General features: G+C 50.3%; 2 protein-coding genes across 7 annotated transcripts in view; both read left to right on the top strand.

The window, feature by feature from the left end:
- The window catches only part of VAC14 (VAC14 component of PIKFYVE complex), an 80,131-nt gene extending 67,831 nt beyond the window's left edge, over positions 1-12,300 (top strand). Inside the window, exons 18-19 of the mRNA XM_035117290.3 lie at positions 2,478-2,628; positions 11,401-12,300. Of these exons, the coding sequence (XP_034973181.3) occupies positions 2,478-2,628; positions 11,401-11,569 (320 nt within the window). The 3' untranslated portion in view covers positions 11,570-12,300. The remainder of the gene's footprint in view (positions 1-2,477; positions 2,629-11,400) is intronic.
- A 1,631-nt stretch (positions 12,301-13,931) lies between these two features.
- The window catches only part of MTSS2 (MTSS I-BAR domain containing 2), a 63,064-nt gene continuing 62,336 nt past the window's right edge, over positions 13,932-14,659 (top strand). For 5 of the 6 annotated variants that reach the window (XM_035120231.3, XM_035120228.3, XM_035120230.3 and 2 more), the window contains exon 1: positions 13,939-14,404. In XM_035120231.3, coding sequence (XP_034976122.3) covers positions 14,336-14,404 — 69 coding nt within the window. In that variant the 5' untranslated portion in view covers positions 13,939-14,335. Of the gene's footprint in view, positions 14,405-14,659 lie in introns of all 6 variants that reach the window. The other variant, XM_088672086.1, reaches the window with a different exon arrangement.

Below are 14,659 nucleotides of genomic sequence, written 5' to 3'. Positions count from 1 at the left end.
ACCAGCCCCAGGAGGGAAGGTGGGAGGAACTGAGTGGGTCTGCTCTGGAGAAGAAAAGGATAACATACTTCAAGTCCCTGAGGGCCCGCTGCATACTTCAAGTCCCTGCCGCCGCCGCTGCCCCAGAGAGGGCAGAGCCTTGACCACATGGGCTGAAGTAATAGGTGGGTAGATGTTAGCTGAACATTAAGAGGCTTGCTGGGAAGAGCTGTTGGACAAGGTGATTGCAGGGTGGGGTGGAGGCCCTCCTTAGCTGTCTTCCTTCAAGCAAAGGCTACTAGCCACAGTGGCCATGCTCTGCCTTCCACAGCTGCTGGAGGCAGTCACGCTTCTGAATATTGGTTTGCTGGGAACCACAGGAGAGGAGAGCGCTCCTGTGCTCAGGTCCTGCTTGTAGTTTTCCTACAGGCATCTGGGTGGCCACGGTGAGAACAGGATGCTGAATTAGACAGACCGTTTCCCTGATCCAACAGGCTCTTCTTATGTTCTCAGAGGCTGGACAAGTCCCTCTTTGATCTGCTGGGGATGGAGGCTCCAGCTCTCAATCTCCTGCATTGAGCAGGCAAGTGGTTGGACTACCAGGTGGCCTATAGTCCCCCACAAAAAAGACCCTTTTTGATTCCAGGCTCTAACCTGCGTTGGAAGGTGGGTGTGGAAACCCAGGTGGCAAGTTCCACTTAGGAATGTGCTTCTGAGCTACCTGTTGCTAGAGAAGAGAGAGCCTCATCAGCAGAAACAACGATTTCTCCCACTCCTGCTGAACCGTGTGACCTTGTACCAATGTACCATGCCCTCCAGAGTCTTCCTTTCCATGCAGCTGCAGTAGCCACCAGTGTAGTGGATGTCAACACTGGAGCCACTTGCAACGATGGTTGCAAGGAGCTTCTGTTCCATGCAGAAGCCCCCCTCCTTCTTTTGAATTGCTGGGATCTTCACTGGGGGTGGGGCACTGCTGTCTCCCACCCATGCCTGCCCAACTGGGCTGTTGCAAGGCAACTATCTCACTTTGGAGGGGACCTACAAGGCAATCTGGAGCAGCACCCTGGCCTACACCAAGGTCCCCTTGTCCAAATAAAGCCTCTCCTGCCTGCTGCCCCTCATAAGAAGAGCTTTGCAGCTGGATCAGGCCAAAGGAGGCTCATATAGTCCAGCATTCTGTTCTCACAGCAGCCATCAAGTTGCTTCAGTGGGAAGTCCACAGCTGCACTCTTTCCATATGATTCCCAGCAACTGGTATTCAAAAGCAGACTGCGATTCTGGTGCTGGTAAGCAGCCATTGTGGCTCGGGGCCATTGATGGCCCTACCCTCCTCTGTGAATTTGTCTAATATTTTAAAGCCATCCAAGTTGGTGGCTATCACAACATCATGCGAAGCAGATTCCATAATTTAACTGTGCACTTGGTGAAGAAGAACTTTTCTTTTCCTCTCCTGAATCTCCCTCATTGGATCAGCCTCATTGAATGTTGCCAAGTTCTAGTATTATGGGAGAGGAAGAAAAACATCTCCCTGTTTGCTTTCACCCTCACGCTGCCTTCAAGGAAAGTGACATCACAGCTTCCCTTGACAGCTCAAAAGGCCCTTGCATTGTCCTGCTAGAATAACAACCTCCATGTCTTTTAAACCCTTCACACCCTGTGACTTTTTTGCTATGGATACACTTGGCTACTGTGAGGTGAGCCTTTCAGGGGGCTCAACCTAACCATATGTCCAACCTGTCCTTGACTGTGTTGCAGTCTCCAGCTTTCAAGCATTTCCTTCTTCTCCCTTGTCAACATCCTCTGTGAGCTCTACTACTCAGAACTTTAATGTCCCCTTCCCCCCTTTCTGGCAAGATAGCATTTGGTTTTTTTCCCTGTTGACCAGAACTCTGCTTGGTAGTCCCAAGGTAACGGTGCCAGTTGATGTGGGGAAAGGAAGCCAAGAAACTTGTTCCCATGCAGGCTATTGAGCCATAGTACAGGCTGTCATGTGACCTTCTGAGTCAGCCCTTGGGCTCACATCCCTGCCCGGCCTCACACTGTCTCCTGAACCTGCCTCTTCAATAGCAAACCTTTCTCCATCAGCTGGCTTTCCTGTTCCTATGATACCCCACAGAGCAGGTGTTCAATTCGTCAAATCCCCTTGCCTGTGCTACCAAAGAGGCATGCATGCACACAACACTCCTTGCACAAAGGCAGTCCCACTGTGACTCTCCACCCCTCCCCCAACCCTCCGAGATTCATTGCCATTTCACTGTCCAGTGTCCCTCTCCTATTTCTGGGTCTGTTTGCTGAGTGGATGGCAGCATCTCTGTGCTTTCCATGGCAGAAAGCTCCCCACTTTCCACCAGGGAGACACAAATGGTGTGATGGCATGCGGGTACATGCATGCATGCAAAAGGCAAGAGGATGGATGGAAGAGATGGACTCGGAGGTTCTGTGCACCCTGCCTGTCCCTCCCTCCCTCCCCTGCTTACCCTTCCCTTCTTTGCTTGCAGATCTCCGCTTGCAGCTGCTGGACGTGAAGAACAACCCTTACCTCATCAAGGCTCTGTACGGGCTTCTGATGCTCCTGCCCCAGAGCAATGCCTTCCAGCTCCTCTCCCACCGCCTGCAGTGCGTGCCCAACCCAGAACTCCTGCAAACAGCGTAAGTCGCCAACGCCTCTCTGGGACGTCCTTTGGAGCAACCGGTGACTTGCCCCACTGCCTTTGCCGCCTGCCCTACAGAGAGGCAGAGCTTCTGCAGAGGCTGTCTTGCTGCAGGACCATCCAGCCACGAAGGAGTGGGGAGGACTCCCTGGGCACAGGAGGGCACATATAAAATGCTATTTGTTGTTGGCACTAAGGGCAGGGTGCACATTTTCAAGATAATAACACTAAGGCAACAATAATAATAATGCTATGATTTTTCTGTCCAGTACATGAGGTGAGAAGATGTGAACTTATCCAGCAGGCTGACTTGTTGTGGTACCATGAGGAGAGACGCCATGTCTGTCTACGCCCCTCACCCTCTTTCCTATGCAGCTGCTGCATTAAGCCCAGAGCTTTATGTTGGGTCAGGAGTTGGCCCAACTTGCTGGTTCTCCACCTTCCTTTCCTTCTAGGGCACCTTATGGTGGCTTTGGCAGGACTTTCAGAGCTCTCTGCATCTGTGGAAGATTGGAGTTCTGGTTGGTTGATGGTGCTCATTGATGGTGGGGTCAGCTGATCATTAGGTGCAGATGTGCTTGTGGACTTGGTTGTGTGGATGCACTCAGTCAGGGCCTATGTTTCGAGCAGATAGCACTTCCCATGACAGCTTCTGTTCATTAGCAGAAGGAGTGTCTGTTGGCCCCGTGACTCATGTAGGCTGGCTGGAGTAAGAGGAGGAACAGTAGTTCATTTTAAACAGCAATGATGGAGCGTCCGCCTGGCCTGGCTCCACTACTGGGCATTCCTGTGTGTGCCGACAGTGCCCAGCCCTGACTTCAGCACATGGTGCTGGGGGAAGGGGAAGGATCCCTGTGCATGGCCCAGATCCTGCCAGCCAGCCATGCCTCATCCCACCCCCAGGCAAACATAATTTGCATGGGTTTTCTAGCCTGGGCTCTGCCTTAAGTTAAAGCTCGCCTGCTGGCCTTTCCTGCCCCTTGAGCTTGTCACCTTCAGGCCCAGCTGAGGCCCACGTCTGTTGCCATTCAGACTTCTTGCAGAGTCCCTCTGTGTGGTGGTGGTGGTGACTGGCCTCTTGCCTCTCTCTCCCCCATGGCAGAGAGGCTATAAGGGAGCAGCAATCTGAACCCTCCAGTTTTCTTCTCTGGCTCTTCTGCTTCAGGAGAGGCCTCCAGGGACTGTAGTCCTTGAGTTGGGTGGGGGGCTGCAACTCTCAGCAGGCAAGGCCCCCCCAAGGGTGTGTAGAGAACCATTCCTGCAGCTGTTTTGTGAGAGGGGGGAGGACTTCAGGTCCATCCTCTTTGCCCTGTACAGTGAAGCACTTTTTGAGTTTTGTCTATATTTGGTCAGCCTCAGAGGGCTGTGCCTCATCCACAGGCATTTGGCATCTGGGATGGAAACTTTCCCTTGTGGTATTGCCATGGAAACAAGCAGAGCCATGGAGGAGATGGGAAGGAGCCCGTTCCCATCAGCATGCCAGGGGAGGTTGTTTAGGTCTCCTTGGGGATCCTGCATGAACCACAGGCAGCAAGAAGCCAGCTCTCTCCTCCTCCTCCTCCTCTTTTTCCAGGCGCAGAGTGCCTGCTGTTGAGGCTGTCGTCCGGCAGGGCAAGGCAGGGTGAGCCACCAGCTGCCCCCTCCCCTTTTCTCCTCTTCCCTCCTCTTCCCTTTGGGTACAGCAGCTGCATTTGGCAGACTCCTTTCCTTTCAGGAGAGTTTTCTCTTTGCCGGGCTCTTAGGATTCTTGCATATAAGGGCAGCAGCTTTTTGTGCTGCTGTTTTTCAAAGAAGCCCAGTGGGGAATCGAGTCCATGTCCAAAGATCCATTAAAAAAATAATTGCCTAAACCAGGGAGCCAGGTGTTGGTGTTGGACTCCAAATCCCATCAGCCCCAACAGCCAGCATGGCATCACATAGCCAGGAATGATGGGAGGTGGGAGTCCAGCAATACCACCTGGAAATGGTACATTCTGGAAATGGCTCCTGGAGAGGCGGCACGTCTCCTCCCCTCTTCATATCTTCAAAATCTGCTCTGTTTCATGGGCAAATTGCTGCTGTGCGGCTGCTGTGAATGCAGGTCACTGATCCTCTTCGTGTGGGCTTTGGGCCAAGAGTAGAGACAACTGCTAGGGCCCTTTCCCCCCACCCCCACTCTATGAAGACTGCAGCAGGAAGGGCTCTCGCCTCCTGGAAGGCCCTTGTGTCAGAGTCTCCTGGGCTGGCCAAGAGGCAGGGTGGAGCTCTGGCACTGGGGCAAAGATGAGAGTGAGGGGTGGTTAGACTCCTTCAGCCTGTAAATGACCACAAGGGCCTTTCTTGTCAGCTGTGTGTAGGGGAGACCTGTAGGAAAATAGCAAGCCATTTAAGTAACAGGAAAAGTGAGAGTTGCTGTGTGGATTTTACCAGGGTTGGGGGGGAGATGTCTGCCCCTCCCCCATTTCTTTAATGTCAGTTCCTGTCCCAGATTGGTGTCACTGTGACACAGCCCAATTCCACCCCCAGGCTTGGGGGTCCTGGAGGGTCACTTTGCGTGTGAGCTGTTCTCTTCTGTGTATTTTCTATGCCGCTTTTCTCCCATGACTGCTGAATATTCGGAGCTGTCAGACAGACTGAACATCTGATTAACTGTGACCTACATTCCATTAAACATTGGCAGTGACTTTCATAACAAATGCAGCTGAAAAGCATCCCCTCCTCGAATTAGCTGGAGATGGGCAGCATTAACTTGCCTTCCTACTGCCCCCCTCCCAACCCTTCCCTGGTGCTTTTTCCATTTCATTACAGGGATCAGGTAGCAGATCTCTTCCCAAATGGCTCCTTTTGCAGTTCTGCACTGACTGGGAAAGGGGAGGGGAGGGGGACCTTTTTGACCCAGAGGGCAAGTTTATCATCTCCCCACACCCCCAGGGCCCAACTTTGCCAGTTGGCAAAGGTGACTACCCACCAGTCAGTGTCATTAGAAGCCCTAATTGAATCACCAAGACAGAGGCTGTTTGAGGAGATGGTGTTCCAGATCTTCTGGGTGGGTTCACACTCCTCTTGAGGAGTCATGTGTGCAGATTGTTGGAGCTTATTGATCTTCTAGCTGCTGCCACTATAGAAGCGCAAGGCACCTCAGTGGCACACCTTGTCTTTCGCCAGCTTAGTGTGTCAGCCTCTCCTGACAAAGAGCCTAGCCAGAGATATTTATGCTCCTGTAATCTTCTGTTTAGACTACTGCTGTGCCCTACTTGTGGGGCTGCCCTTGAAGATGGGTCAGCTGCTGTAGCTAGTACAGAATGCAGCTATTTTGTGGTTTCACCCCCCTCCCCCTTCTAAAGCAGTATTTGAACTATTATGTTTGGCCTGGAAAAGAGGCGACTGAGGGGAGATATGATAGCCATCATCAAATATCTAAAGCGCCGTCACATGGAAGATGGAGCAAGCTTGTTTTCTCCTGCTCCGAAGGCTGGGACTCGAACCAATGGATTATAGTTACAAGAAATACCAATGGATTATAGTTACAAGAAAGGAGATTCCAACTAAACATCAGGAATAACTTTTTGACAGTAAGCACTGTTCAACGGTGGAACAGACTCCCTTGGGTGGCTGGGGACTCTCTTTTTTATTATTAATGTTTTTTATTAAATTTTCAAATTTTACATTTCAACTTAAACATGTTTTATTATACCATACATTCACTGACTTCCTTCCCTCACTTTCCAAGGTTCATTTAACTTATCCACCATTCCTACATATTTTAATATATCCATCTAATTTAATTTTCCTACCTTACATCACTTCAAAATATGTTATACTGTTGAATTACTTTAATACTGCCAGCATTTTTAACTGTGCACAATTATTTTCAATATACTTGACAAAAAATTCCACTCCTCTTTAACCTGTTCTTCTTGTTCTCATATTTTACTTGTTAGGCCTGCTGATTCTCCATATTCTATCATCTTAAGTTGCCAGTCTTCCTTACTAGGGACCTCTCTCACGTTCCATTTTTGGGCTAACAAGATCCAAGCCGCCTTTGTTGCATACATGAATAAGTTATTCTGACTCCTGGGAAGCTCTGTCTGAATAATTTCTAACAGAAATGCCGCTGGCTTTTTTTTAAAAGTTGTTTTAAACATCTTTTTCATCTCATCATATATCATTTCCCAATAAACTTTTAACTTTTTTGCATATCCACCACATATGGAAAAAAGTTCCTTCTACTTTTTTGCATTTCCAACATAAGTCTGATTCCACCTTATACAGTCATACCTCTGGTTACAAACGTGATTCGTGCAGGAGGCACATTCACAACCCGCAGCGTTTGTAGCCTGAAGCATCGCGTTTGCGGCGATTCAGCGCTTCTGCGCATGCACGTGACATTTTGCATTTCTGCACATGCATGAGCGCCGAAACCTGGAAGTAACCTGTTCCGGTACTTCTGGGTTCGGCGTAGTCCGCAACTCAAAAACACGCAACCCGCAGCGTTCGTAACCCGAGGTATGACTCTGCATCTTAGCCAATCTACTCAGAGTGAAATACCATCTATGGGTCATTTTCATATAATTCTTTTTCAGTGTGTAGGATGCAGTAAATTTCAGATCGTTTTTCCCAAAGTTTCTCCTAGGTTTAAGTCTATATTATATCCTAGTATAGCCATTGCCCAGTGGGTCATTGATTCTTTTATCAGCTCATCCATTCCAATAATACTGTATACATTTTGGACAATAATTTTTCCTTGTTCGTCAATAACTCTTTTTCAAATTGTGAGCTTTGGTTTTCAAAAAAAAAACAAAAACTTACTGTATCTAATTCAAACATATCATGTAATTGGTGATACTGAAGCCAATCAGTAACTTGGCTCCTTACTTCTTCCAGTGGTTTCAATCCGGGTCCGTTCCCTGAAAAGTCCAACAAATCCCTATAGGTCACCCACCGTCTATCCATGTTTATTCTTTTAATTGTAATGGTTTCCATTGGCAACAACCATAGGGGTTGCAATGCCTGGCATCCTCCAAGTCTTTCCACCCCTTTGGAACCCCATCCTCTCCACCTCCCACTTCTTGCAACATCCTTCTCCTGGTTGCCAAGGACTAAACTCTTCCATCATGACATTTCACTCCTTTCCTTGTGGAAAATGAATTTCCAAGGCATTTGCTGCTGCTGCTGCTGCTGCTGCTGCTGCTGCTGCTGCTGCTGCTGCTGCTGCCGCTGCATTGAATCCAAGAAAAGAGGTGGATAGAACTGGAGAAGTGCTCTCTTTCTTGGACCAGCTTAGGTCAGCAGCAGTTTGGAGGTCTATTTTGACTTACTAAAAGAGAGTGTCTGGTGGGGATTTGCGAAGTTGATAACTGTTAACAGCAGGGTTTGTTTTGTTTGGAGCTGGCCCTGTATACGCTATGGGTGTGCACATTGCAAGCACGCACACACAAAACCCAGATCTGAATCAAAAGCATCCTCACCCTGCAATCAGAACAGATTAGGCAAATCTGAACAGTTTGCTTGCCCTGCTTCCAGTGTTTCAAAGCATGTGCTTTCTTTGAGGGCGGTGGGGAAGGGCTCATGTAAAGGAAGGTTTGATCAGTGACAGATTAGCCCAGGGGAGAGGGGAGAGTGCTTTGAATTGCTGTGCAGGAGGAGCTGGGAGGTTGCCACTGAGCAATGGCACTTCTCTTAACTCTCTTGCAACTTTTGAGATTACAGCAAAGTATCCCCAAAAGGTTTTGGTGTGTTTCCCTCTGCAAGCTGTAGAGCAAGGACTGGAGACAAGGGATGCCACATTTTTGCCCGGTTCTGCTCTTGCCCAGCAATTCTAGGGACAACAAGTAGGCCCCATCTGGAGCTCATTGTGGTCCTACTGACTAGAGTCAGTGCTCCAGAACAAGGAAGGTGCTGGCTGCCTCCTGTGGAGGGGGAGAGAGCTGATGAAAAAACCCCAATTCATTTACCAATTGCATTTTGCTATAGAAATCTCTCTTTAACTCTCTCTAAAACTAAGGCTATGGTCCTGGGCATATCCAGGCCATAGAATTCTGCTGCACTTACTTCCAAACATGCATAAAATTAGACTGCCCCTCTCCAGTTATATCATTTACCAAATATTAGATAGAAACACCAATATTTCCAATAATTTAGTTCAGTTGCCTTATCACAAATATTTATTTATTCTATGAAATCTATGTGCTGCTTGATTGTAAAAAAACAAAACACCTCATAGTGGTTTACAAAAAAGACAAACTTTTAAACTTGGGGCATATAGTTGTTATAATTGTAAGATTTTGTGACAATATTATATGCAAGGAGTTGCAGAGTATTATAACATTGCAAGGACTCTTATTTAGTCCAGTGTCCTTTGCATAATTAAGTACATTAGCTGTCATTTGCGAGGTGTATCTGCCTATTTTAAGGTATGATGTAACCCCCCCTTCCTCCATCCCATCCCATTTGCCTTTAGGCCCTAAATGAGATTTGCCTTTGTCAAACTGTCCTCCTACTTTCCTCTTAGCAACTGCAATTCACCAATGTTCTGACACTTGGTAATGTTTATGAACATGCTGTGGTATCACAGCTAATCAGCCGGTGATTGGAGACAAGTGTCTACTAACAGCCGGGTTTTAGCCTATAATGTATTTGAGATATCTGAGAAATAGCAGCCTCCTTTCCATCTCCTACTATAGAAGCACCTGTCTGCATCTATGCCAGTTTTGGTTTACACCACTCCTGTGTTTCACATTCCCCTGCAATTTTGGAGAAAGCAGGCAGGTGTGGGCTCAATTCTGCGCTCAGTTCGGTGTTTGTCACCAAACACAGATTCAGCCATTTGCTTTACAATGCAATCCTAAGCATGTTTACTTAGAGCGGTTCACCACTATTAAGCAAACCTCCTATGGGAGCAGAGCTGTGGACATGAGTGTGCTAACTTTTATCTCTGCTGTGAGCCTTCCTAGAGACAATTGCCTTTGAGCTGGCAAATGGAGGGAGATCTTCTTGTGATACTGCTCCCTGATGAAGGCCTGCCATTCCTGGAATCTGGTTGGCAGCTCAAGCAGCCCTGTTGCTCCTGCCTCTGATTCCAGCTGTTGTTCCTGCATCTAACCACCCCCACCCCCCGTCTTGCCTGGCCTTCCCATCCCACTTGCAGTTCCAGGGTGCTGAGCCACAGAGCACCAACCGCTGGGCTGTCCGCTTACCAAAGGGAGAGACGCGCAAACAGGAAATTCTTTGCAGTTTGAGCAGAGCTCAGGCACTGGGCTTTGTCTCCAAACACACCCTGGATTAGTCACACCAAAAGGGCGGGCTAGGATAAAGAGCCCTTCTTGCCCCATTATGAATGTTGGGAGCTTGTAGGAAGCAGAGAGAATGAGATTCAAACTGCCCAGTTCAGATACAGAGTTGGCATCTTGTCATGGCTGTGAGACCTACACAATTGTCCTATGAGGAAACACAGCATCCTTGCATGTACGTGTCATTCCTGGCATTTGTAGGGAGCCATGCAGGGAAACCTCTTTGCTCCCCTCTCTCTTGATAGGGAGGTTGGTTGGTTGGCTGCAAATTTCTCTGCTTGAGGCTGTGATGGGTGATCCAGCCAAGGTCCTTTTTCGAAATGTCTAGTTTGTAATGGTAGCTTTTAAGGGCTTCCTCAGTGAGAAGATGAGTGAAGGCAGACAGGTGACTGCTCACATGTCTGCTTCCATCTCCCCCTGCAATCTGCACCCACAGGGACGTTTTTGGGTGTATATGGTTTGCAATAAACTAGTTCATGCCACGTGAACTGATTGCATGCCCCAGAACAATCTACAGAGCACAAGGAGAGGTTCCTCAGCATGCTGCCCTGGGATAAATATTATGAAGATAAATATTATGAAGGGCAGTCCACAAATGTTGTGAACGAAAACAAAGCAAAATACAAGTCAATTGGGAGGATCTTGGAGACCTCCATGTTGAAAACAACTGTTGTACATTTCTGGTTCAGAAAACCAATCTTTTTCAAGAACATGATTGGCATTGAAAGAAGGAAGTTGCAGGCAGACACCACTTTGAGATAAATGGGGATGGCTCAAGAGCATTGAAGAGCTGGGCAGGCATTATTCCTCGTTGCCCTTGAGGTCTCTGCATGAGAATCAAGATCAATCTCAAGCTGCATATTCAGGAAATGGGGGTCAGAGGTGGGGGGCATCGCCTTGGGCAGCCACTTGCCTGCCAATTCTGAAGGTCAGCTGTGTTGAACTTCAGGTGGAGCAAAGCTCTTGTGGCTGACTCAGATTTGTTGCACCTGGGCTGGATTTCTGTGGTTTTAATATTTGTGTTTTAGCTTACGTTTCTATGAGATTGGGAAGAGAAATCCTGAATATGAAACCAGTATCAGATATATTTTCTCTGAAACAGCAATTCTGTTATTTGTAAACTTATGGATTGCCATATGTTATGGATGCTTTAGCTGAGATCCCTGCATTGCAGGGGATTGGACTAGATGACACTTGAGGTCCCTTCCAACTCTGTAATACTAGGATTCTATTATCAGAGATAGTCAAGAACATTTCCCCTTCTTCAAAGGGACTGGTTGAGCACAAAAGGGTCCTGCTGTACCTGCATATGATTGCAAGGAGACGGAGTAGAGGTGGTCACAGCATTGCCCTTTTCTCTTTTTTTACTGTTGCATCCATGGGCACCTGAGTGGTGACTATCTCAAGAGTGCATGTGTCTTCCTGTTCCCTGCCCCTCTTTCTGGCCACAAGGCTGTTAGCAACAGAGCCCAGCCCCTGATGTCTCTCTTCCCTCTCCCCAGGGATGGCCCAAAGGCCAGCCTCACCTCCAAGAAGACATCTGTCACCACCCCTGCCATGGACTACGCAGAGTTGCTGCAACACTTTGAGAAGGTCCAGAGCAAGCACCTCCAGGTTCGGCACCAGCGAGCCAACAGGGGTGAGAACCTGGATCGGAGAACTGTCTTCTGAAGGCCAGAACCCAAGGGGCATGGAGGAAGCAGCCAAGCAACCGGAATAGCTTAACTCCATGGCTTGGAGTTGGGAAGAGACCTTGGCTGAATATTGCTGCTAGTTACACATTGAAGAGATGCCACCTACCTGGCTGTGGGGACGAGCCAGCATGTTCTGGGGGGCCTTTTCTGATCCTCCCAGGCAACATTTGCTCGTGGGGTGGAACAAGAAGCTGCTGTCAAGTTTGGGGTGTGCTTTTTCCCTCCGGCAGTGGTGCAAGAGCCCTTCCCTTCCCTTGTGATGGTCATCCGATGGTCGTAGCCGTGCTTGTGCAGCTGCCAGAGGGGGAAGAAGAAATGGGAGGAGTTCCCACTTCCAGCCTGAGAGGGGGGAGGGTGTGTGGGAAACCCTGGTGCAGCCCTTCCTCCCCACTGATTTGGGGACGCAGTTGCCAAATCCACAGCGCCTTGACCCTTCTCAGCAACCCTGTGGTTCTTGCACACTGGTCCCCATGTGTGGGTTGGTCAACTGCTATGAGCTCGCAGCAGGATCACCCCCCTTGCCTGCTTCCCACCCCCCCAAAAAATCATGTGTTTGGACTGCACACTCTTAGCTAACAGCTAACCTGTGTGTATGTGTATATATAGATCTCTATAGACCAACTGTATTTCTAGCCTGGATTTCTTTGTACTATTGTAAAACACTCCTTGCAATAAAAGGTATGGCAAATAAAATGATTGATGGCAGAATGGACTTCACTTCCTTTGACCTCTCTCATGGCAGGGAGGATGTAGCCAAAGGGGTTGCCCAGTTTGCACTGCTGTTTGGCCAAGGGGGCCTGCTGAAACCTGCCCAAGACTTACCCATCCTTTTCCTCCAGCTGTTTTGGACTACAATTCATAGATTTGTAGAGCTGGAAAGGATCCCCCATCAGCCCCAGCCAACACAATGTGATTTTGGGACTGATGGGAATTCTAGTCCAAAACAGCTAGAGGAAAGCAGGTTGGAAGGTGAATCTATCCTGTGTGCCAGTCTGAAGGGACCACAGCAGGTGCTGGACCTTCATTCTGCTGCTATCCACTCTGCACAAAGTTTACCCCGATTCTGCACATGTTATACTCAGAAATAGGTCTGGTTGCTTTCATTTCTGTGAACAGACATTGCATTTTCTTCCGTTACAGAGTGGAGAAGTCCTTTGCCCTAGTAATCTGAACCCTGACATTTTATTTAACCTTTGGTGTCCTGTATGAATAAAAGTTTTTTTAAAAAAAGAATAATAATAAAGGCTTCTCCTGGATCAATGAGTGTCATTTCCACAGGCAAAGTTCCCTTTTTAGCCACACTTCTCTTTGCAAGTTCTCATTTGCAGAGACCTCTGCAGTTCCTTCTGTGTACCTGCATTAAATCTGGAACCTCACTTTGTAGCCTTCTGGTTGAAAAGGTTTACTAATTGTGACAGGAAAATCTGCCTGCCTTTTGAGAAGCTGATTCTCTTACATATCTGGCTGTGCCTCCTTACTTAGGACATCAAGCAGTGATGCAACAGGCAGCCTCTTCTAGAGGAGATAAGCAGCAGCAATGCAATGATACCAGTACTTCCCCACCCCCAATCTCTTACTACCTAGAATGGAGGCAAAGGCTAAACAGTAACTCCGTGGAGACCCTCCAGGTGGACTTTGGGCTCAGGGTTGCCTTTGACCTTGACCTCGTTTCTAGCTTTAGGCCCAAGAGGTCCCTGCTTCTTGAGCAGGGCACCCCTACAATTAAGAAGGCTGTAGCTCAGCGGGAGGGCTGCTGCTTGACCTGCAGTTCAATCCCCGGTAGCCAGTCGAGCTAGGTCAGTCGAGCTAGGTCTGAGGTTTTGGAGAGCGGCTGCCAAGCAGTGGAGGCATGCTTCGGGTCGCTCCCATTTTGCAGATGGGGGCTGGGGAAAGTCCAGCCCGTCCACGCAGCGTGGAGCTTCGAGGCAACAGCCAGAAAACGCAAATGCTCTGCACCCCGCCCCCCATGTGTAGTAGCCGAGACCCACCGGGCCTCCCTCCCGCCCACTCCCCTCGGGTCCGACAGGAGGGGTGTCTCCTGTCCTCAAGGGGCCAGCTTCCACCTCCTCCTATTAGTGGTGAGGGGAGCGTCTCCCAGGGCCCCCTCGGCAGCTCCAGGCTTCGGTGGGCGAGAGGAAGAAGCCGCTGCATCGAAGCTGCCCAGGCGGAGCGCGGAGTTGTGGGTCACCAGCGGGCTCTCCACGAGTGGCGGCGGCGGTGGCTCCACCGCTCTCCCTGCAAAGCCCCTAGCCTGGGCGGCCCCTCCCCCTCCTCCCGGCCCGCCCCCTCCCCGCATCGCCCACGTGACTGGATCCCTCTCTTCCCCCCCCCCACCTCCTTCCCCTCGGATTCCGGCTGCCTTCTCCTGCGCCCCGTCGCTCTGAGGCGTCCGCCCGGCTCCCCTTTTGCGCGCGGCGACGCTCTTTTCCTCCCCCCTCCCCGGCCGGCGAGGTGCTCGCCGCCGTTCTAGTCGTCGTCGCTGCTGCTGCTGGTGCTGCTGCTCCGGGCCAGAGGATGGCCACTGCTCGGAGCGCCTCTTCATCGCCTTCGCTCCCGGCTGCGGCAGCGCGGAGGGCCGCCCGTGGCGGGAAGTGACCGAGGGAGGCGCGCCGAGGATCCGAGCGAGCGAGCGCGAGAGACAGAGAGAGGCTGCGGCGAGGCAGAGGGAGGAGGAGACGCCGCCTTCGCCTTTGCGGGGCTGTGTCGGGACTGGCCCCCCTCGACGGGCTGCCGCTGCTCGGCCATGGAGACGGCGGAGAAGGAGTGCGGGGCGCTGGGCGGCCTCTTCCAAGCCATAGTCAACGACATGAAGGTGAGCCGCTTCGGAAGAAGGAAGGGACCGACCGGTGCCGCCGCCGCCGCGCCCCGTCTGCACAGAATGGGGAGGATGCGGGGACGGGGGGCGGAGGCTGGAGTTGCTGCTGCTGCTGCCGCGGGAGGCCGAAACCCGTAAACAAGCCTGGCGGGGAGGGGCGGGCAAGGCAAGGCAAGGGGGCTTGCCTCTGCCTCCCTTTCCGGGGAGCCCGTCGCGCCCTTGGCTCCCTGGCCCGTCGGACTCCTGAGGCTG

The sequence above is a fragment of the Zootoca vivipara genome, chromosome 6 (assembly GCF_965207765.1).
Source record: "Zootoca vivipara chromosome 6, rZooViv2.hap1.1, whole genome shotgun sequence".
NCBI lineage: Eukaryota > Metazoa > Chordata > Lepidosauria > Squamata > Lacertidae > Zootoca > Zootoca vivipara.
Note: the sequence above shows the minus strand (reverse complement) of the source record. Positions and strands in the feature narration are given on the sequence as shown.